This window comes from Nannospalax galili, unplaced genomic scaffold (genome assembly GCF_000622305.1).
Source record: "Nannospalax galili isolate Female #2095 unplaced genomic scaffold, S.galili_v1.0 scaffold315, whole genome shotgun sequence".
NCBI classification, from domain to species: Eukaryota; Metazoa; Chordata; class Mammalia; order Rodentia; family Spalacidae; genus Nannospalax; species Nannospalax galili.
Window position 1 is genome coordinate 1,170,107 of NW_008336851.1, and position 25,105 is coordinate 1,195,211.

General features: G+C 38.6%; 1 protein-coding gene and 1 pseudogene across 6 annotated transcripts in view; both read left to right on the forward strand.

Annotated features, from left to right (window-relative positions):
* The window catches only part of Vps8 (VPS8 subunit of CORVET complex), a 359,227-nt gene that overhangs the window by 206,759 nt on the left and 127,363 nt on the right, over nucleotides 1-25,105 (forward strand). For 5 of the 6 annotated variants that reach the window (XM_008831321.3, XM_008831320.3, XM_029562651.1 and 2 more), the window contains 4 exons: nucleotides 745-892; nucleotides 11,083-11,172; nucleotides 14,791-14,833; nucleotides 17,716-17,819. In XM_008831321.3, coding sequence (XP_008829543.1) covers nucleotides 745-892; nucleotides 11,083-11,172; nucleotides 14,791-14,833; nucleotides 17,716-17,819 — 385 coding nt within the window. The remainder of the gene's footprint in view (nucleotides 1-744; nucleotides 893-11,082; nucleotides 11,173-14,790; nucleotides 14,834-17,715; nucleotides 17,820-25,105) is intronic. The other variant, XM_017797693.1, reaches the window with a different exon arrangement.
* On the forward strand, nucleotides 1,587-4,421 carry LOC103732676 (annotated as a pseudogene).

The window sequence follows — 25,105 nt, forward strand, 5'->3', positions numbered from 1 at the left end:
AGCCTACCAAAGCCAGATCTGCCCTGGGGCCTTGGGAGGGGCCTCACAAAATCCCAAGTAGGGGGATGGTATGGTGCAATTAGGGGAAGCCCACCACCATGTGGAGGCAGGATCCAGGGGCTCTTAGGCTGTCCCCTGGAGTTCTCAGGCCCTCTGGTAGTTGGAGGCCAGAGGGAGGCCAGAATCTCGCACTCTCTGGAGGTCTGCTGAGCTCCCAGCAGCTACCCTGATGGAAGTCTGGTATGTCTAATCTTAATTTGCATCATAAGCTTGAATTTATAAGACATACTGACAAAAGGCTGATGTACATAAAATGCTGGCAACACTTAAAATTTTGGCTTAAAGATCTGGAAAGTTTTCTGGCTCACCTGAATGCTAAAAACATTTGTTAACAGGCTCTTTATTTTACTTAGTAGTATTTTGTTGAGACACATGATATCTGGCCTCACAGAGTCTTTTAGAGAAGACAGATAAGAAAGTTAATTCAATATGGTGTGATTAGGACTGTAAGGGAAGTATAGTTGAGACATTTGCTGAGGTTGTTTATTAAGGTAGAGTTGCTATAATTCCATGTGCCTCTGTCTCCTGAGTGCTGGGATTAAAGGAGTGTGCCACCACACCTCGCTAAATTCATATTTTTATCTTACAAGAAGGTGGTTTTGATTTTAATGTGATATGCTTATGTCTTTAATTATAGGTGTACTTTAATACTGCTACTATTTAGGAATCTTGCTTTGTTTTCAGGGAAGGTATTCATATAAATCAAGAATCACTACAAATATCTCCATGTGTTACAGAGCAGTTCATTGAACTGCTGTGTCAGTTCAGTCCAAACCAAGTCATAGAGACACTGCAAGTCCTTGAGTGCTATCGTCTGGAAGAAACTATTCAGGTAAGGCCAACTGTATACAGAAGACAAGAGTGAACTTTTCCTGAACATTCCTTTGCCAGGCATACACAGGGAGACCCACCTGTGAAGATCCTTGCATAAGGTGGTAGCTAATAAGTGGTGGCACGCTGTAGCAGCCTGCTTCTCTGTTTATTCTGCTAATCAGACAGTGCACATCCATCCATGTTATGAAATTCTAGCCAGCAGGATAAGTCTAGAAAAGGGAATCCCAAGCAGTTGATAACAGTGATGATCAAATAATCGTGGTATGCTGTGAACTATTAGAGCCTAAATAATTATCCAGTAGCTTCAGCACATTCTATGCCTTGATTCCCATATTCATTTCCTTCTGTTTCCAAAAGAGAGAGAGAAAAAAAAATGAGAGAGACTGCATGTGTGTTATAAACCACTGTTTCCCATTTCCCATTTCAAATTTATTTATTTATTTATTTATTTGTTTATTTATTTATATTTATTTTGGTGGTCTTTTTGAGACAGCAGTAGCCCCAGCTGACCTGGAACTCACTATGTAGCCCAGGCTGGCCTTGAAGTCACAGAGATCCACTAAATCACCATGAGTTCATGTAGTGACTAGAGCTTCATCCAGTGTTGATATTTGAGCCTTATTGCTTTGTGGTCCAATAGAATGCATGGAATTATTTCAGTATTTTTGTAATTTATTTTAAGATATACCATTATGCCTTTACTTTTGCTATCAACAAATATTAACCTGTATTTTCTACACTCACCTTCTGAATTGCCCTCATGCTTAAAAAATGTTGAGGCTGGAGGTACAGCTCAGCGATAAAGAACACTGCCTGCTTCTGCAGAGGGCCTGGTTTCGGTTTCCAAAACTCACATGATGGCTAACAACTGTCCATAACTCCAGTTGCAGAGGATCTGGTGCCCTTTTCTGACCTCCAGGGGCATTGCATGACATGGGTGCACTTTCACACACACACACAAACACACACACACACAGGCAATACACTCATACACATAAAATAATAAATAAACTATTTCTTTTAAAGTTGAATTATCTGGAGCTAGAGAGATGGCTCAGTAGTTTAGAGAGCTGGCTGCTCTTGCAAAAGACCCAGGTGGGATTCCCAGCACCCACATGGTAACTAACAGTTGTTTTTAACTCCAGTTCTAGGGGAATCCAATGTCTTCTTCTGACTTCTGCAGGCATTGTATGACATGGGTGCACTTATATACATGCAGGCAATACACCCATACAGATAAAATGATAAATAAAATATTTTTAAATGTTGAGTTATGAAATATTTCAAGTATTTAGGCATGTGTAGAATATGAACTATGTTTATACTCACCTAATGAATTTCAAGGTCAACATTTGCCTTACTTGTTTATTTTAAAAATAAAGTACTGTTTTTCTGTCTCTTTCTCTCTCTCCTTTCCTTTGAGGCCACTACCAGCCTAATGCTGGTGTGGTATTTATCCTTTCAATCCATGATTTTTATTTTTGTTATATATGTTTCTGTATATAAAATACATGATAGCTTTATATGCTTTAAAATTTGTATTAACAATATCATAAAGCACATAAGCTATTGTAAACAGTTTTTTCCACTTTTTAATTAGTCAATTTTCTGCATTTAAATGTACCTAATTCATCTTAATGATACAGTGTCTATCAAATGAATCAGTTTGCTTCTTTCGCTGTTGAAAAATATTTAGTTACAATCGTCCCACCCCCTCTTCCACAATGGTGCTGAGCCCAGTGTGGGTGAGGTTTAATGTAGGAATCCTGTCCAGGAACATGAACTCTGCACTCTCCTATTCGCTACACTTTGGCCAGTTGTGGCCTTCTGTGTTCATAACCCTCTGTTGCATGAGGAAGCTTTGCTCATGAGATTTGAGGGATGCATTAGTATGCTCTCTCCTTCTTGTTCTGCTATGTTCCATGAGCTTTAGATGTAGAGGTTCCATTATAGATGTGTCACTTAGGGCTGGGCATCTCAGAGACACTTATTCTCTGTGTTTGACCAGTTGTGGAACTCTGTAATAGTCCCATCTGTTGCCAAAAGAAGCTTCTTGATGAGTGGTGACTGGTATACTTGTCTGTAAATATAGGGGTACATATTTAGCACATAGTAAGAAATTACATTTGTCTAGGAACATGATAGAGATAGGGTTTTCTCTTGGATCTATGACCTCTCCAACCATGTGTATTTGGCTATGTTTACAGTGCCACACATGAGTTCCCTCCCATTGAGCAGGCTTCGGGTCCAGTTAGATAGCTGCTGATTACCCCCAAGATAAAAGTGCCACAGCTGCACCAATATAGTTTGCTGTGCTGGCCGTTGTTATGGTTATTAGACTTTAAAGTTGGGATTGGACCATTGATAGATTTTCTCCTTTAGCAGCTTGCATAATGTTTTCTAAAACTTATGTGAGCCAGTCTTCAGAGACGAGGCTTCTAGATGAGCACAAAGAACAATACTGGGGGTGGGAATTTACCGTATAGATCTCACATTACAGAGCTCTAGTCATAAAAACAGCATTGTACTGACACAAAAACAGACATGTAGATCAGTGGAATATGACAGTAGACCCAAACATAAGCACATGAAATTTCAGCCACCTAATATTTGGCAAATGTGCTAAGAACATGCACTGGAGGAAAAACAGCATCTTTAACAAATGGTGTAGGCAAAACTGGATCTCCACCTGTAAAAGAAAGAAATTAGACTCATATTTACCACCTTGCACAAAAGTCAACTCCAAATGGATCAAAGATCTCAATGTGAATCCTGAAACTCTGAAACTGTTAGAAGAAAACATAGGCAATACCCTATAAGAGATAGGTGTAGGAAAGGACTTTCTAAATCAGACATCAATTGCTCAAAAATTAAGGTCAGCTATTGATAAGTTGGACGTCATTAAACTAAAAAGTTGCACAGCAAAAGAAACAACCAAGGAAATGAAGAGGAAACCCATACAGTGGGAAAAAAAATCTTTACCAACTACATGCCTGACAGGAGATTAATATTCAGAATATACAAAGACCTGAAAAAACAAAGAAGCAAGAAAACAAATGACCCAATTAAAAGATGAGCTTTGGATCTGAATGGAGAGTTCTCAAATGAAGAAATAAAAATGGCGAAGAATCAGAAGGGGGATTCTTCTCTGGCTGTGTTATGGATATTTTGTGGAGACTGCTGCTTGTACAGCTAAGGGAGCATTTGGTTCTTGGAAGAATGGTGTGCAAAAAAAATGTGAAAAGAAACTTGGTACCATTATCACTCCAGATACGTGGAAAGATAGTGCAAGGAATACCATAGAAAGTAGTGGAAGAAAGCTGAATGAAAATAAAGCTTTGACTTCAAAAAAAAAGCAAGATTTGATCATATGGAAAGAATAAGTTCTCCACTTGCAGAATCTGTAAAAGTTCTGTGCACCAACCAGGTTCTCATCACTGCCAGGGTTGCACCTATGAAAAGGGCATCTGTGCAGTGTGTGCAAAAAGGTTTGGGGTACCAAAACTTAGAAGCAGACTTCCGTCTAGATGAACCAATGAAGTTTCTGGCTTTCTATGCTTTCCGCTTTGACTTTCTAAAGCATGACAAATATTCATCTTGCAAAATAACCTGTTTCAAGACAATTGATTAAGTTTAAACCAGGGAAGTTAATGTTATTTTGCTCTTAAGAAGTTCTGATCAGCAATGATAGAACTAGTCCTCTGCCTTAACTGGTATTTTCCATATGAATACTTTATTGAATGAGAATAAGCTACAAAATTACTGAAAAAGATATTTGAGTTCTGTATGTACTTTTTATTTAGCATTATTCATAGGATTGTTTGATTCGTGTATTTTATTTGTAGCTATTACAAATGTGAAATTATTGCTCAAAACTTACATCCAGACTTCTTTATGAATGCCACAGTTCTTAGAACCAACACTCCCTTAATTAATTGCAGTTTCATTGCCTGTTTAAGTGTTTAAGACCATTATTGCTGAATGGTTCATTAGTAACCATTAGTCTAGACCCAAATCAAAAATAAGTTGCATTTTTTTATTTTTAACTTTTAAGTTCCGGTTCCTTTCACATGTGAACAAGAACCCACAGAACACTCATTTGTTGAAATGAATACACTGGATTTCAGAAAAGTGAATATTATACATATTATCTTGAATTCAGATTGTTATGAAAGCTGGAAGAAACAGTGTCTGTCCATGACAGTGTCTGCCCATGAAATAAAATGAAAATGAATTTACATTTGAGGAAAGCTGTTTGAGGTAGGAAACAAACTTTTTTTACCCTCTCCACCCCCAAAGAAATAATAAAACAAAACAAACATCTTGACGCATCCTCTTTATTTTCTTTTTCCTTTTCATTCTTTCTTTTTTCTTAAATATTGTAGGCTGCTAGAAGACTATTTTGAGATTTCAAGTGAAGATTTTTCTTACACTGTCTTCTTAGGTTTGGACCATCTGCTTTTAAAACTTGCAGCCTGCTGGGAGACCTTTAAAAGTGTTCCCTGTTTCCACCTGTAATATCTTGAACTGTATATCACTGTAAAAAATAAATAAATAAATAAATAAGTATATATATGCATAAAGAATGGCTAAGATTCATCTTAAAAAGTGTTCAACATCCTTAGTAATCAGGGAAATATAAATCAAAAGCATTTTAGGGTTTCACCTTACCCAAGTCAGACTGGCTAAGATCAAGACGACAAATTCTGGCAAGGATGTGGAGAAAGGGGCATACTCATTTACTACCAGTGGGATTGCAAACTTGTGCAACCACTGTGGAAAGCCATTTGGAGAACTCTTTAAAAACTAAAAATAAATATTTTCATATGATACAGTTATACCACTCCTTGGCATTTACCCAAAGGGCTCATCCTACTGCAAAGATGCTTGTACAACCATGTTTGTTGTTGCCTTTTTCACAATAGCTAAGAAATGGAAACAACCAAAATTTTTCCTTAACTGATGAATGGATAGTGAAAATGTACATTTTCTACTGAGCAGTAAAGAAAGATAAAATCATGAAATTTGCAAGTAAATGGATGAAACTAGAAACTGTTTTACTAAGTGAACTAATACAGACTCAGGAAAACAAGTTACATGTGTTCTCTCTCATTTGTGGACCATAGCATCAAAACCTTATATGTGAGTATATATCCTGATGTAACTGCAGGAGCCAGGAAGGTGGAAAGGATCCATGGAGGTAAAGGGAAAGAAAGCCCCAGAGAGAGGGATAGTAGGAAACAGATGTTACCAAGGGGGAAATGGGGAGTATTTAACTGGGAAAAGAAGAGGGAAGGATGTACAAGGAACCATGGGGGTAAAAGGGAAGAAAGAACTCAAAAGAGGGGATAATAGGAGACAGGTATTTAAGGGAAAAATGGGGGTACTTTAACTGGGAAAGGGGAAGGGAGGACAAGACAGGGAAAGAGAGAGATGAGAGATAAATAATGCTTAGGTGGTATGAAAAACCAGAGGGAAATGTATTAGTTGAAAGCCTACTGAAAATGACACAAAATATCTGTACGTGAGTGCATGTGTATAGCTGGCTGTGTAACAAGAAGCATGGTGCGAGACAGGAGAAGCTTCTTTCGAGTTGTTGGTCTGGGTAGTTCAAGAGCCTCCCAAAATAACACAGGCTATTGCCACAGACTTTGATTATCTCTAAGAATTTGAAGGTAAGATCCTATTGCTGAAGACAGGACATACTTCAAATATGAGTACATATTTTCTTGTGCCTGTATGAATTTTCACTGAAAAGGGAATTATTCCAGGGGTGTCCAGTCTTTTGACATTACAGATGACCTCATCTAAACATGTTCTGGACTGTGTTCAGAGGCGTCTTAGGATGTATGCAGCCTCTGCACCTCTGCCTGCTAGAGTAGCACAGCTCTGTTATCACCCAGTTATTTCCCAAGTGTTTCTGTGTTATAATACTGTAAGCAGCAGTATTTGATATATGCAATTTCCCCACAACTTCAATGATTCCTAGTTTTATTTAACCAAGTGAAAGACATTTCTACTTAATACATTTAAACTTCTTCATTTTGACAATGTGATAGTATACTCCTGCCACCGCTGAAGGAGTGTATGTTATTTGAGGACATCCTGATCCATTTTCTTACTGCATTTTTGCCCTTCTTGTTCACATCTAGTTCATTTCTCCATCTCTCATTCTTTGCTGATTTTATATGTTGCAAAGAATGTTTTTCCATTATATTTGGTGTATCTAACATGTTAGTTTAACATGTTAGTGGCTTGTGTTTTAATTTGTCATTCCCTTAAGGTTTAAGTTTTTATGTATCCTATTTTCATTCCTGTTTTGTTGACACAAAGGATTTCTCATAATTTTTACAGTTTAATTTCTTCTTTCTTAGGATTTATTTTCTCAATGTATATTTCTGTTGAATTTTTGTGCATTTCATACAATACATCTTAATTATATTTAGACTCCCTCCCCTATCTACACCCTCCCATATCTGCTACCACCACTGGATTTCATGCATTCTGTCATATATGTTAAGGCCTATTGAATCAAGTTTGTGTACCCAGACATCCCTTGGTTCAAGTTCATCTACTGGTGTCTAGTCAGTCTGTTTAGAGCCATTTCCCTAAAGAAGATCAACTCTTCCTCACCCAGCAGTAATCAGCTGACAATAATTTCTCACTGAGTTGTTGGTCAGGGTAGTCCAAGAGACTCCCAGAATAACACAGGCTATTGCCACAGCCCTTGATTGCCTCCCAGAACTTGAAGGTAACACCCTATTGCTGAAGACAGGACATACTTCAGACACAGGACTTGGAGCAATGGAACTGGAACTGACCTGGAAGCCACCTCCCTTGAAGACTAGCTCTCATAGTTCTAGAAGACAATATGCAAGCTGCTGAGGGAGAAAATCAATCAGTGGTCCAACCCAGCCCTCAAGCTTAATAACCACAACAATGACCAGCATAACTACTATAGCAGTGAAGTAGTGGCACTTTTGGGGGGTAATCAACAGCTATCTAATTGAACTTAAAGCCTGCTTAATGGGAGGAAATTCATGTGTAGTACTATAAACATAGCCAAATACACATGGCTGGAGAGGTCATAGATCCTAGAGAAAACTCTAAATGTAATTTCTTACTGTATGCTAAATATGGATCCTTATATCTACAGACAAGTATACCATTTATCACTCATCAATAAAGCTCCTTTTTGCAACAGATGAAGACTGTTACAGAATCCCAAGTGTCTGAAAGATGCCCAGTCCTAAGTGACACATTTACAATGGAACCTCTACATCTAAGGCTCATGGAACATAGGGGAGCAGACAGTAGAGAGCATACTAATGCATTCCTCAACTCTTACCAGCAAAGCTTCCTCATGCCATAGAGGGTTATGAACACAGAAGGCCACAGCTGGCCAAAATGTAGATAATAAGAGACTACAGAGTGTGTATCCCTGGATAGGATTCCAGTATTAACCCTCACCCACCCAGAGCTCAGTACCATTATGGAAGAGGGGGTAGAAAGATTGTAAGAGCCAGGGTTGGTGCATAACTATAAGGAAACAGAGTCTTCCAGGCCTCTGGAAACTTGCTCATAAGAGTTTACAGCAATGATGACAGCATGTATAAGACCCATGCAAACTTAGACAAAAATCAGCATAGAACTGGGGAAATGGGCAGCAGGCCCCAACCTTAGCCAAGGAAATATTTTAGGCTTTTAATCCACCTTAAATATACATCTGTAGGCTGATCAAGAGAGAAGTTTGTGTCTTTTTTCCCTACTTCATGACTAAATGGCCATATTTTTTGCCATTTTATGATCTCTTCTTCGCTGATCATTAAACTTTTATTTTTATCAGTGTGTGTGTATGCTGTATATGATTAGGAATTGTGCATGTGTGCCACAGTGCATGTGTGGAAGCCAGAGGACAACTTTCATTCCTGGTTTCTCTCCTTCCACCATGGGATCTGGGGGTGAAGTTGAGGCCGGCAGGTTTGGGAGGCAGCACTCTTCCCCACTGAGCCGTCCCCCTGACTCTCCTCACTGATTTTTAATGCCATGCTGCTATGTACCAAAGTCCCAATTGTGCTTGCATCTGTTTTGCGTTCTCTTCCTTGTCTGTTCCTATGCCTACACAGCATATTATAGTCTACTCAGTTTTTAGAAAGGTGTATTATTTGGAGAAAGTCCTGCATCCTTCTTTTTCTTTTTTCTTTTTTTTTTCCCTTTGGTCTTTTTTGAGACAGGGTCTCTCTGTAGCCCCAGCTGGCCTGGAACTTGCTATGTAGACCAGGCTGGACTTGAACTCACAGAGATACTCCTGCCTCCCAAGTGTCGAGATTAAAGGCATGCCCCACTGTGCCTGGCTTCCTTCTCCTTTTTCTTTAGAGTACTTTGGTTACTTGTATAGCTTCTTACCACCTCCACATCACTGCAGGGATTACATTATAAAATTTCTCCAAAAAGATTTTAGATGTGTGACTTAAAAATATGTTGGATTATGTTAATTCAGAAAGAAGTGACACCTGTAATACTGATTCTTCCCATTCAGAGATATTTGCCTTTTTAAAATACCTTTTGTGTCTTTTGGTTAGGCTTTAAAACATTTCTGTATGGACATTCTTATTTTTGTTGCTGTGGCATTTAAAAGTGAGACATTGTTGGCATTGGTTTACATTAGCAGCCAGCTAAATTCTTTTCAAGTTCAAATAGTTTCTAGATATTTTATGACAGTAGTACTTTCTAAAAAGAATAGTAACCTGGCAATTTTTACATTTCAATTTTATACTTGTTCTTAGACATCTAGGAGCTCTAGGATACTTTTGAATAGAAGTGATAGTGTGCCTTCTACTCTTGTTTGTCATTTTAAGGGAATGTGGCAGATATTTTGTAGTAAATATCATGTTTATTGTAGACTATCCAAAGATAACATCTCTAAAGAAAATTCCACTCTGATAAGAGTTACTCTGTTTTGTCATAAAAGGATGCTGCTTTGACTGAATGCTTTCCTACATTTATTGAGATGTTCACACATTTTTCTTCTTTGAATTGTGTGATGGTTAGGGTTGTCAACTTGACAGGATCTGGACTCACATAAAAGATAAGCTTCTAGGCACAAGGGTGAGAGATTAAATACTGTCTGGGTCTGCCAGTAAGGGATTGTCTTATTAGGTTAATTGATTTTAGAAGAACCATCTTAACTGTGGGCAGGATCATTCCCTGGCTGGGGAGGGATCCTAGACTATGTAAACTAGAGAAAATAAGTGTTAGCATTAGCACGCACTGTTTATTCTCTGCTTTGGATTTCAAATTCCTGCCATTTTAACTTTCTCACCATGATGGACTGTATCCTTAAACTTTGAGCCAGAATGAGCCCTTCCTCCTTTGAGTTGCTTTTGTCAAAGGGTATTTTATCACAGAGACAGGAATAGAAACTAAGACACTCTATTAGCCCTTTAATGTGTTGTGCTTTCCTTTTCTTGTAAAATGGTTTATTTATTTTGTCAGTATTTTCAAAGACACTTCTATATAAACTCTCTTATTTTCTTTCTTTGATTTTCTGAACTTTTTTCTTTGATTTTCTTAGCTTGCTTAATGTTTCTTAATGGTGTAGATATTCTTTTTTAATATTTTATTTATTTTTATTTTATGTGCTGTTGTGTATTGCCTGCATGTATGTGAGTGCACCCGTGTTGTGCAATGCTGTGGAGGTCAGAAGAGGGCTTTGTATCCCCTGGAACTGGAGTTAAGGACGGTTTGTAATTGCCATGTGGGTGCTGGGAATCAAACCTGGGTCCTCTGCAAGAGCAGTCAGTGCTCTTTACCACTGAGCCATCTCTTCAGCTCCCATTTGGATATTCTTAATTTATTAATTTTTGCTAAATATGTAGCAAAAATATTTTCAGTCATTTTGTTCTAAATATTTTGTGTAGAATTATAACTGATCATTTTCTAGTTTATATAATTATTGTTTATATATGTGTATTGACTTCTCTCCAGTGACACCTCATTTAGATGTATAACAAATTTTATAAATACATAAATTTGTTCTATGTAGAGCTGTCGAATGGGTTCACTCTTAAGACAAGAAAGTCAAATATCTGCATGTTACACTGTATAACAGCATAACAGAGATATGAATTTTTTGATGATTATTCTGATTATTACAAATGAAAATGTCTATCTTCTCTTTTTGCCTAGATTACACAAAAGTATGAACTTCAGGAGGTCACTGCTTATTTATTGGAAAAAAAAGGAGATATTCGTGGTGCCTTCTTAATACTGTTGGAGGTAACACTTGACTGTATTCACTATGCCTCATTTGTATTTGTATGTCTCTTCGTCATTCTTTTTGGTCACTTTCTAAGCTACAGACAAAAGTAAATTTTATCCCTGACCATTTTAGCATGCATATCATTGAGTAGTGCTCCATATTGTGATGACACTTTCTTTGTGACACTTTCTTTTAAAGGTAAAATTTATATGCATGGAAGAGGACCTACGAGTTTTCAATATAACATTTGATAGGGATTTTTTGACATATACATATTTATGTAATTAGGTTCCTAAGAAAATAGCAATCATTCCCTTTACTTGACACTTAGACCTTCAGAGAAAATGTCTTATGTGTTTCTTTCAAGATCCACTAACTTTTCTTTTGTGTAATTTTTTTTTTTTTTTTTTTTTGGTTGTTTTGAGACAGGGTCGCCCTGTAGTCCCAGCTGACCTGGAACTCGCTGTGTAGACCAGACTGGCCTTGAACTCACAGAGATCTGCCTGCCTCTGCCTCCCAAGTGCTGGGATTAAAGGCGTGGCCACCACACCCAGCCCCTCTTTGTGTAATTCCTTAACCCTTATGATGCAATCTCTTATTCCATTTGGCAATAATTTCCTGGTGAGTAATACTTAATACTTAGCTATATGGTTACAGCCTCCATTCTCTTACTTACTGATACCTGGGATCTTTCTAGACTTTGGCTGTTATGAACTAGAGCTGCTGTCCTCACTCTTGTGCTAATCTTTTTGTACAAATTAGTACACCACCTTCTAGTCTCACCAATAATATGACTTTGAGTTGCTTCACAGTCTCACTAGAATTTGGTGTTCTTCAATTTTAAAAAAAACATTATTTCCATTTTAAAATGATTGCAAAGTATACATAGCATAAAATTCACCATTTTAACCATTTTATTAATAAATGTGCAGTTCAGTAAGATTACAATAATGTAACCACCACCATCTATCTCCAGAATATTTTTTTAATATCACAACTTGAAACTTTGTACTCATTAAATAATGACTCCACATTCTGCGCTTACCCCCAGAAACTTCCATTCTTAATGACTCTGTGAATGCTTTGCTCTTTTGTGTCTGGCTTGTTATACTTAGCATAATGTCCCTAAGGTGTACTTCTATCTTAAGGCTAGTGTGAATACTGTTCCTACTTTTTGAGTCCTACTTTCATTTCTTTTGGGCATATAGCCAGAAGTGGAATCATTGGACCAAGTCATAATAGTTTTAACTTTTGGGGTGGTTCTTTTATGAGACAGGATCTCCCTGTAGCCCCAGTGAGTTCCAGTTGGCCGGGAACTCACTGTACAGACCTCAGTCTCACAGAGATCACCTGCCTCTGCCTCTTTAGTGCTAGGATTAAAGGTGTGTGCCACCAGACCCAACTCCTTTTTAATTTTCTAAGGAACTGCCATTCTATTTTCCATTTTATATCCTTACCAGCAATGCACAAGGGTTCTATTTTCTCTACATCCTTGCTTTTAATAGCACTTGCTGTTGTCTGTTTCTTTTATAGTAGCCATTCTGATGGTGTGAAGTGTCACATCAATTTTTATGTTTGTTTTAGCTAGCTAGGAATAGATTAGAGATGTCCTGTTTGTATATAAAATCCCAGGACTAGAGATATGGCTCAGTGGTTAAAAGCATGTACTGCTCTTACAGAGGGCCTGATCAGTTCAGTTCCCAGCACCCACATCAGGCACCTCACAACTTTCTGTAACTCCAACTCCATGGAATCTGACCCATCTTCTGGTCTTGGCAGGCACCTGCACCTACATGCATATACTCCTTACAGACACACACATATAAACATAATTTAAAAATATTCCATATTAGCTTCTATTCTCTTTCTAGCCCTAGGATTCTAAATAGGCCAAGAAAGAATACTCTTTAGAGGTTTTGTGTAGGATCTTTTTTTTTTTTTTAATGTATAAAGTACCCATATATCTTTATTTTCTTTTAATTTATCTATTGAATGTATTATAAACCTAGTATTAAAGGTTAAAGTATTAAAGGTTAAGTAAAAGTATTTCTGGCCTGCATGGGGGAAGGAGAAGTAAGAGATCCTAGCAGGTAACAAGATCAAAATTGGCAAACCCTTGCTAATATAAAGAAGCATATCTTACCAGAATGCCAGGAGCTTGGCTGAGGCTTACCAGGAGAATGTCAGCAGCTTTGACCAGGAGAATACCAGCTTAGCTAAGGCTTACCAGGAAAATGCTGGAAGCTTGGCTGGGTATAGCTATACAACACAGGCTCTGAAGAGGGTAGGTACAGATTGGAGTTGATTTTTTAGGACATGCTTAAGAGTTGAAAAGCAGGGAACTGACTTATTTGTATCATAAGGATTGTTCTGGTGACCACAAGAGAATTATGGGAGTGATATGCAGAGAAAAGAGAAAAGGAAGTGAAATGAGAAGTCACTTAGAAGGCTGCTACAGTGGTGCAGCTTGAGTCGATGAGGGCTTTTGGCATGGGAACAGCAGTGATGATGGAAAGAAGAGGGGTAAATTTGGGGATTTATCCATCATTTGACTATTATATGAGGTGAGTGAGGAGGAGGAGGAGGAGGAGGAGGAGGAGGAGTAGGAGTGAATGCTGATAATAATTCGTAAGCTAAAAAAAATCTATTATTTAAAGTTCTGTGAGTTTGGCCTATAAAGAACCCCCAAGAAAAGGAGCAGATTTTAGGTAGAGGACTATCTTAGGATCAGCTTCAATACCTACTAAAGAAGCTTTCATAAACATCAGTTAAGGGGTTTTAAGAATTCAGAATCCAGTACAACTGTATATTTGGGAGAAATCACACCTCAGACTGTGGCCCACTCTCTAAGGGTAGACTTGTCATGTCCTTTTGTTGGTACCTGCCCAACTCACCCTTTTTACTCATGACACAGTAATGAATTTTATACCCTATCCAAACTGTGGATAAATCCAGATCCTCCTTACTATCCTGAGGGCCGTCAGTGATGAATGTTTAATGCTACGAGGGAAGCAGATGTGGGCAGAATAGTGACACAAGCTTTCCGAGCCTTTCCCATACTGTAGCTGTGGGCACAAGTTTTTATTTCTGAGTGAAAGTAAAAGAACATTTTTTTAAATTAAAAAAATTTTAATGTTTATGTGTGTTTTGCCTGCATGTATGTGCTTTGTGTGTACAGTGCCAGCAGAAGCCAGAAGAGGGTGTAGGATCCCCTGGAACTATAGTTACAGGCAGTTGTGAGCCACCATGTGGGTGCTGGGAACCCTAACCCAGGTCCTCTGCAAGAGCAGCCAGTGCTTTTGACTCCTGAGCCATCTCTCCAGCCCCATCATTATTTTAAAAAAAAATTAACATTTATTTATTTGCATGTGTATGCGTGTATCTGTATGGGAACATACGTGCCACAGCATGAGAGATCAATTTGTGGGAGTCAGTTCTCTTCTTCTACCTTGTGGGTCCCTGTGATCAAACTGGGGTGATCGGACTTGGTAGCAGTTACCTTTACTCACTGATCCATCTTGCTGACCCTAATGAATTCTTCTCCTTGTTATTTCTTAGGGTTTTACCTTTAAGACTTGTTAATTCAAATATGTGGTGGTAGAAATTTAAAGCATACTTGTATTTTTACCTCCTAGAGACTACAAAGCAGACTTCAAGAGATAACACATAAAGGTGAAAGTAAGTCTTAAATGTAAATTTAAAATGTTTTTCTTCCATGGACCTCATGTTTTGAAAAAAATTGATATTTAATAAATTATCTTCATTAAGTAATAATTACATTGTAGTGCTCATCAACCTTCATGTAAACTGGCTTTAGCTAGTTTTCCAGGGTGCATAGTAGGAAATCATGAAAACCACTGCGGTTTGTTGTTGTCAGTGAAGTTAGGTGCATGGGAAGCATAACCTTCTTCACGGCTATCGACTGCCTTCTCGGCTGTATTTCTGTACTTAGGATTTGATTATCTATAAAGCAGGTACATAACTCACGTGCTTAAAGTTGGTGTAATGTGCCCAAACAGCACATTAGAGCTTCCAATTAGTTTTAACCCAAAGCAGCAAAAACTAACAATTTGAAATCTTGAGTGATTTTTGACCCAGTTATATAAAAATTTCATTGTGTTCATTGCATTCCTTTTAATTTTTTAAATTATAGTAAATGTTACAAAATTTACCAAAAAGTTCAAAGGACAGATGGTAAATATGACCATATTGTATATAATTCAGCCATAACCACCATCTAGTTGCAAATTGTTTTGTCTGCCACGCTGCCTCTGCCTCTGTCTTCTGCTTTCTATTGCCAGCATTCGTCTTCTAAATTTGGTTAAGTGACTCATATGAATGAAATCATGGATTGCTTTCTTTCACGTAGTATAATGTCTTAAGGTTCATAAATGTTGGAAAGCATGTCAGAACTTTCCTTTCTGAAGCTGAATCCTACTCTGTCATATTGCTATATAGCACATTTGTTTATTCACCCTTTAGGAGACCCTTGAGTACTTCCACCTGTTGTCTGTTGTGAATAATGCTGCTGTGAACATCAGTGCCCAGAAATCTTTTAGCTTCTTTCTCTTTCCTTCTTTCTTTCTTTCTTTCTTTCTTTCTTTCTTTCTTTCTTTCTTTCTTTCTTTCTTTCTTTCTTTCTTTCTTTCTCTCTCTCTCTCTCTCTCTCTCTCTCTTTCTTTCTTTCTTTCTTTCTTTTTGGTATCTAACCAGAAGTAGGATTTCTAGATAAAGTAGTCATCTACATTTTTTTTTCATTTTGTGCTGGGAATTGAACTCAGAGCCTCATGCATGCTAAGCAGATGCTATAACACTGAGTCAAACCCATAGCCCTTGTTTTTAATGTTCTAAGGAATTGCTGTCTGTTTCCCATACACCTGCACCGTTTACGTCCTCACCGGTACACGAGTGCACTTTTGCCACACCCATAACGATGCTTTTGCCCTTTCCTCTTCTGTCTCCTCCTTCCCTGTCTTCCCTTCAACTCCCCTCCTTTGGTCTTCTTTCATAGGATCTTTCCTAATGGGTGTCAGGAGGTTTTATTTGATGAGCATCTTTTTGTATGCTTTTTATTATTATTATCTTATGTGTTTTGCCTGCATTTGCGTATGTATGTGCCCCTCATGCGTACCTGGCTGAGGCCAGAAAAGGCATTGGATCCCCTGGAATTAGAGTTACATATCATTATGAGTTCCCATGTGGATGCTGGGAACTGAACCTGGGTCCTCTGCAAGAGCAGTCAGTGCTCTTAAACCATCTCCAGATCCTCATGTGCTTATTTTGACCATTTGTGTATTTTGTCTTCTGGAGAAATGTCTCTTCAACTCCTTCATCCATTTTTGAGTCAGGAATCTGCTTTTATTTCCTTGACAGTCTAGCATATATTTCCTGAAGGTCAGGGAGTTCCTTATTGGGCGATTTTAGATGACCTCACCTCTTTAACATAAAGCATTTCTTGAACCCTTTATTCCACACATTGCTCTAATACACGTTTATCTTTCTTCTCCGTAGGTAATTTGCCCATATTTCTTGATGCCCAAGTCCTAGATAATGGAGTTTGTACTATATCTTGGTCATCTTGTTATTATACTAAATCTTTTTGGAACCTCAGTAAATATTTTATTTACTTTTCATAGTGATAAGCCAACATTTAAACATTTAGTTATTACTTTCGGCACGTGGTCTATCATAGTGGGGAAGGCTTTAGGGCATGAGCAGCTCTAGCAATGGCAGCAGGAGTGTGAGACAACTGGTCACATTGCATCTGCAGTCTGGAAGCAGAGAGAGATGTGTGGTTGGTGCTCTGTTCACTTTCTCCTTTGTTTTCACCCTGGACTCCAGCCCGTGGGATGCTGCCACACACTTTGAGGGTAGATCTTCTCTCCTTAGTTAAACCTGTTTGGAAGCACCATCACAGACACACTCAAAGATAAAGGTATTTCTGTGGTGACTCTAAATTCAGTTGACAGTGAAGATGAACCATCAGAAAAACTAAACAAAGGTTCTTTTTACAAAACTCTGAGGTTATAGATAATATATCTTTAAGTGATGTTTATACTGTTAGATTTTTGGAAAATAAAAGGAAAGATAGAGACAAGAAGCCAGAGCCAGACCTGCAACAGTCAAGGAATATACCTTCCTTTATTCAAAGAAGATACAGTGAGAGGTAGAGGCTGTCCTCAGGAACCAAGCTTCTACAGCTAGACAAAATGTGGGGTTTTTATATCAGGGTTGTGGGACACAGCTGCACTTAGAGGGGATTTGAGTTAGTGCCCGGGCTTGGTGTCCTTGGAGTGATTGAGGGTCTCCTTCTCAAGATTATTTCCCTAGAAACTGGCAGGAGTGTTAGCTATGGCCCTAGAGGAGACAGGTGGGCACCACAAACACTTTCTCTCAGGCTTGGGAGTGACCAACTGATAAGGGGTGAGCAGAGCCAGGCTTGAGCAAGGCCAGGCTGCCAATTAAGGGCCAGCCAGTTAGACACTTTAAGGGATTTATAGCTTTCCATAATGAGGCTTCTGCAGTTCACAAGTTCTATCATATACTCTTTTTGAATCTAGATACCAAAGAGGATTTCTCATTGAAGAAGGTTGAAGACACTATGGTAGAGACAATTGCTCTTTGCCAGAGGAATTCACATAATTTGAATCAGCAGCAACGAGAGGTAGGATAATGACTACTTAGGTATTTAAAAGCTTGTTCTGTGCAGAAGCTAGGAATTAATTCTATTTCCACTGCCCTCTCTGCTACCTTAGTTTAATATGAATAGGCATTAATCACTTTTTACTGTTCCCTGGAGTATGACTTTTAAAGTTATTATAAGGAGCATCTGGTCTCTTTTTTTTCACAAAAGGTTCATAGATGTAGCTGTGCTGCAAAACATAAGGTGCATGACTGCTAGATGCCCATGGTCTCTTTGGACTGAAATTTCCCTGTATGCCCTGTGGTGGTACTATGTACATGTGGTCATTTGCCATCTCTTCTATTGCCCGTGGATGAAAGTGAGCATGAAGAACTGGAGCAAAGTCCCCAGGGTACACAGAGGGCTGCTCAGGGGCCAAGAGAGGCTGTAATATAGTGGTTCTCAGCCTTGGCTACATACAGGAATGACCTAGAGGTTTTGAAAATTTTCACTGACCAGGCTGTCCCCCATAGAATTAAATGAAAGTCTCTGCAGCTGAGACCCAGCCATGAGTATGGTCTAATGCTAATGTTTCAGGGGGTAGTTAAAGCAGTGAAGTAGAAACTGTGGATGAGATATAATTGATAGCTGAATTCTCTGGTGGTTTTAAGACATGACATGCCTAACATATGTGAGGGCCTGGGATCAGTCTCCAGGGGAAGGACAAAGTTTTGTGCCTGCCACTCCAGAGATCATGATTCTGGCATCATACTGATAAAGTAAGTTAATTTTTCATATATATTTAACTGTACATGTTAAAATGAAAAAATGAATCTTAGCATGTTTTCTGTTTTTATAGGATGGGCACATTTCTGTTAAGTTTTTGTCAGGGATTATGAAAATTTTTTAGAATATAATTGTTCATAATAAACACATAGATTTTTTTCCTTATTAAAAACTTTTTTGTGTGAAATGATACATACTTCTTTTTTTTAAAAAAGTCATGTAATGCCAGGCATGATGGCCTACGCCTTTAGTCCCCAGCACTCAGGCAGGCGTATCTCTGTGAGTTCAAGGCCAAGGCCAGCCTGCTCTACATAGTGAGTTCCAGGTCAGCTGGGTCTATAGGGAGACCCTGTAAAACAAACAAACAAACAAAGAAATCATGTAATATAGGAGCCTAGGGAAAGGGCTTAGAAGTTAAAGTCCTTAGCAAAAAGACTAGAATTTAGGTCCAGAGAACCCATGTACATCTCAGTTGGGTGTGGTAACCTGCTAGTTAGACTAGCACTTTTGGGGGCTGGAGAGATGGCTTGGTGGTTAAGAACATTGACTCTTCTCACAGAGGATCCAGGTTCAATTCCGAGCACCCATATGGTGGCTAACAACTGTTTATAACACCGGGTCTGGGGATCCAACACCCTCTTCTGACCTCTGTAGGTATTCTAGTTTCTTTTCAATTGCTGTGATAAAACACTGACCAATATCAACTTGGGGGAGGAAAGGTTTTATTTATTTTGTATTACATCTCCAGAGCCACTCAAAGTACATCACTGAGCAAGCCGAAGGTAGGAACTTAGGGCAGAAACCTGGAGGCAGAAGCTGAAACATGGGCCATGGAGGAATGCTGCTTACTGTACGTTCCCCTGTCCTTTTTTTTTTTTTTTTTTTTTTTTAAACAAGGTCTCCATATAGCCACAACTGGCCTGGAACGCACTATGTAGACCAGGCTGGCCTTGAACTCTGCCTCCAGAGTGCTGGGGCTAAAGGTGTGCACCACGATGCCTGGCATTCAGCCTGCTTTCTTACACAATATAGAACAACCACCCACAGTGTACTGGGCCCTCCCACATCACTCAACAATCAAGAAAATACGCCACAGACATGGCCATATGCCAGTCCAGTGGAGACAGTTCCCCAATTGAGGCTTCTTCTTCCCAGGTCTGTCAAGTTGACAACCAAAGCTGTCCAGCATAATTGACCCCTTGTTAACATGACACACAAACACATCACTATTAAACCACAGGCTTTCCATTTCTTATCTCCAAGGTATGATGTTAATGTTAATATCACAACATAAAGCAGTACAACTTTAAAAGTTCCAGAGTCCTTAAAAAACTCAAACGTTTTAAAGTTCAAAGTCTCTTTTAAAGTTCTCTCAACTGTGGGCTCTTGCAAAAGTAAAAACAAGTTAGTACTATTTTATTTCAAAGGGAGGAATTGGGCACAATTAAGCAAAACCTTAGTCCAACAAAGTAGCTCAAGGCGGGACATCTGGGATTCACTCATGATCTTCTGGGCTCCAAAGGGTTTTGGCAGCTCCGCGTCTCAGGCGCTGCCATCCACAGCACACACAGCTCATCTTGCAGGCCCAGACTGGCTCCATTCCAAACCTGCTGCTGCCTTTGGTTGTCGTCCCATGGTCCTGGCATCTCCAAAAGGTTAGGGTCTCCACTGAAACTGAGGCTACACCTTCTCTAATGACTTCTTCTGGCCTCTTGGGGTGCAAAGCCTCAGATTCTCTCCAGGACCCCTTCAAACCTGGGGTCTCCACTGAAACTGAGGCTACACCTTCTCTAATGACTTCTTCTGGCCTCTTGGGGTGCAAAGCCTCAGATTCTCTCCATGACCCCTTCAAACCTGGGGTCTCCGCTGAAACTGAGGCTCTACTTTCACCAATGGCCTTTCCTGGCCTCTCAGGGTGCCAAGCCTCAGCTGCTGTCTGTGACCTCTTCATACTTTCAACACCAGAACCACGTAGGTGTCACTTTCACATTACCAATTCCTGCTTCCAGCTTGAAATAGAGGCTCAGGGCCTCTCTGGAACACAGCTTCTGTGTGCTGACCCTGAGGAAGCACCTCCCAGAAAATTTCATAACTATGATGCTGATCTCTTGTTACCCACAGCTGACTTTTCAGCCCTGGCTAACTGGCATCAATTGTCCCAGTAAAGCAAAGGTTTCACTTCAGTGGTTCTGGTCTCTTCTTAATTCCAGCTGATTCTTCATCCTCAGCTGACCAGAAACCACAGATTCTCAATTCAAAATATCACACATACAGCCCTGATAGCCTTCACTTCCCTTTGAAGTTTCACAAGCCAGGCATCCATCGTCTACAATTCTTTCAGCATAACTGTTCCAAGCTCCACAGAAGCAAACTCTTAAACAGTCAATGGCTTTTCTAGTCCAAAGTTCCACAATCCTCCCCAAAACACCAGGGTCAGGTCTGTCACAGCAATACCCCACAATCCTGGTACCAATTTCTGTTCTAGTTTCTTTTTGATTGCTGTGACAAATCACTCTGACCAATACCAACTTGGGGAGGAAAGGGTTTATTTTATCTTACATCTCCCAGGTCACAGTTTATCACTGAGGGAGCCCAAGATAGGAACTCAGGGGAGGAACCTGGAGGCAGGAGCTAGAGCACAGGCCATTAAGGAATGCTGCTTACTGGCTTGCTCCCCTGGCCCTTGCTCAGCGTGCTTTCTTATATAATACAGAACAACTTGCCCAGAGGTGGCACTACCCACAGTGGGCTGAGCCTTCCCACATCACTCAATAATCAAGGAAATACCCTACAGGCATAGTCACAGGCCTGTCCAATGGAAGCAATTCCCCAATTGCGGCTCTCTCTGTCCAGGTCTGTCAAATTGACAACTAAAGCCTTCGAGCACTGCAGACATTGAACAACACAGCTGCACTTACACACATGTAGGTAATAACTCATACACATAAAATAAAGATAAAAGAATTAAATATTTTTTTAAGAAAGAGGTGACTAGCATTGTCTACAAGCTCAGGGTATGACTCAGTCATACCAGGATCTCTCAGATCCTGCCTCAAATAACAAGCTGGAAGAATAATCAAGGAATAGTCTAACATCAACTTCAGGCCTCCTCATATACATTCACACATATACATCCCCCACACACTTTCAAATGGTCCCCGCCTCGACAGACACACACACATACCACACATATGAAAAGAAGAAAATGAGGGAAAAGCCATTCTGATACAGGAAGTACAGAGGAAGATTTTGGTTTTCTATACTGTATTATATTCTGATAACTCAGAAATAATTGTTACTACCATTTGGTGAATATCACTCTAGGTATTTTTTGTCTGCCTAGGTTGATACATTTTTGGAAATATTCAACCAATATATGTTTTTGTTCATTTTTTGGTTTGTTGATTATATCTTGGTGTAGTCTGTTTTTTAATAGAGAAACATGGAAGGGTAGAATTCTTAAAGTTATGGTTATACAGATTTAATGCTAATTTTTTTCTTTCTCAAATATAACTCATTTTTTTCTTTATTGATTTTTTTTTTATATTTCATACAGAACATCCTAAACAATCTTATTCATCTTTATACCCACATCCCAAATGGCACCCTCCCATAGCCTCCGCTCTGTCCCTGGGGAGCCCATATACTCTTGTCATCCCTGTTACTGTCCACTGTGTTATCAGTGCCCCCAGCCTTTAACCAGTGCTAGTCCATCCACTGAGTCTAGTCAGCCATCTAGAGTTGTTTTAGGAAGATAAGCTGTTCCTCATAAAGCAGCAGTCAGTTGCCAACATTCCTTTAGATAAGATTGGGGTCACTGTTCATTGTCCCAGTTCTGTGCTGGGTTACTGTCTGTGAGTCTCTTGGGTCACCCTGGCCAACAACTCAAAGGAAGGTATCTCCCGTCTGGCATTGTTTCTTGTTATGTAGCCTTTAGCTATACACATGGGCTCTTAAAGAATTACACTGATCACACTAATCTTTGGTTACGCTTTCCTTTTGGGTGTTTAAGGCCATACGGTTGGCCCAGATTAAACAATTTATTTTTACTCTTAAGATCGTTTGAGGATCTGTTCCTCAGAGGTCACATGGGCTTGTAAGGAGCCCTTGGCTCCTTTCTTTTACCAGTTCCATCTATGTGAAGATAAGTCAAAGGTCCTGCTTGACTATGGCTAGCTTCACTTGGAAACATGGAGGATATATTTCCTCTGTGTTGACCCTCCTGTTTGTAGACTGGACACTGGTTCAAGTCCATCTGGTGAGGTCTCCCTGGCCTCCTTGATCAAGAGGGCAGTTATACCACAGTTACAGGACATTTTGAGAGATGCTCCATAGTCCCTTGGAACTTAGTCAACCTGGAGGGCAGGGAGCAAAACTGTCCTTCAAGTCCCTCTGACCAGATTAGTATAGGCCTCAAAGTATAGCTGTTAAACATCGAAGAAGGTTAGTACCATAAAATAAACAGAAATAAGTGATATGGTTCTATAAACAAGATAAAAACATGAAAGTATTGATTAAATTAAAAACCTCAATAAAATAAGGAATTACAAATACCTAACATAGTTAATGAATATCTTAATTTAGAAAATGAAAAATTAGCATCATAACATCTTGGCCTAAGCTCAGCTGAATAGACAGGGCTCCTTTAGATCTCTTCAGTGTGAGGCCACCTATCAGCACACTTTGTCAGGACCCTTTGCTTATCCCCCTTCCTTAAACCATTGATGTGTCTTCATCTGCAATAAGAAATTAGAATAAGAAATAAGAAATTTCTATAAGAAATTATGCTTGACCTGCTCTGTTAACACTGACAGGTCTTCTGGAAGTTTTAAACAATTGGTTTCTTCCAAGATACTGGGTTAAAGTATTTATAAATTATTGTCTAACAGTGAATTGTTAAAATGTATTAGCTTGATTTTCATAGTAAACATTTTTCCTGACACCACAGAATTTGGAGTCAGTGTTATTGCAGTGTGACCTTTGGTAAATTATATTATTTTTATTTTATGTGTATGTGTGTATTGCCTGCCTGTAGGTAAGTGCACCTGTGTCATGTAATGCCCATGGAGGACAGAGAGGCTCTCAGATACCCTAGAACTGGAGTTACGGACAGTTATTAGCTGCCATGTGGGTGCTGGGATTTGAACCTGGGTCTTCTGCAAAATAGTCAGTGTTCTTAACCACTGAGCCATCTGTCCAGCCCAAACCTTAATTTTTTTTAATATTATTTTATCTTATTATTTTTTTAAATTATTTACTTAATAACCATATAATTAAAAGAAGCATTTCATGACAACAGCACTGACATATTCAATAAAATCTTCAGAAGTAAGATGCATCTGTTTCAAGATTGGCTGTAAATTTTTAGGTTTACAGTTGGATTAATACAGTTATACGATATTGTACTCAGTATAAACCCTTTAAGACATAAAATTAAATGAGGTTTTAACCTTTAAAAAAGATCTCCATTTCATTATTAAAATACACATTTTCATACAGAAAAATTCATTTTTAATGCAATTGACACTAAGATGTTTGCACATGCGTTTCTAATCTCTATATAGATGGTTACTTTCTGAGCTCCCTGGCATCTGAGCATGGATATAAAGTCATCAGGTAGATTTCAGTGGTAATGTTTTTCACATCTACTAATTAGTAAGGAGCAAATTTTTATGCTTTGAAGAACTATTTTTTGATTTTTTTTAAATTTAATAACCACATGATTAGAAGAAGTGTATTGCTTGCATGTGTGTAAGTGCACCTGTGTCATGCAGTGCCCATGGAGTCAGAAGAGGGTGTTGGATCCCCTTGAACCTGAATTTCTTATCTCAAGTGAAGACAGTTCTTATTACATAAGGTTGTAATGATATTGCAATGAAAAAGTACTTGTAAGTACTTTTACTTACAAGTACTTGTTACTACTTGATAGTAAGTATGTGATAGGCCGTAACAGAAGTAAGTAAATAAGTAAATGATAAATCTATTTATCTCTTGGTGAGATTGGTAATGTTAATTGAATTAATCTTTTTTAATATTTACTTTTAAAGATATTTTTACTAATTCTTTGAGATTATTTTTTATTAATATTTTTTGATTCTTTGAGAATTTTTTGTTAGCATGATGCTATTTTTATTTGTTAATTATTTATTTAATAACCACATATGTAGAAGAAGTATTTCATTACAACAGCATTAACATACTCAATAACAATTTTCTGAGCTACGATGCAACTTTTTCAGAATTGGCTGTAAATTTTTAAGTTTACATTTGAATTAATACAGTTATACAATATTGTACTCAGTATAAACTCTATAAGACATAAAGTTAAATGAGGTTTTAACCTTTTAAAAAGATCTCTACTTCATTATTAAAATACACAGTTTCATACAGAAAAATTCATTTTCAGTGTAACTGACATTAAAATGTTTGCACGTGTGTTTCTAATCTCCATATATCTGATTATTACTAGTGATAGTCGGTTACTTTCTGAGCTCCTTGGCATCTGAGCATGGATATAAAGTCATCAGGTAGATTTCAGTGGT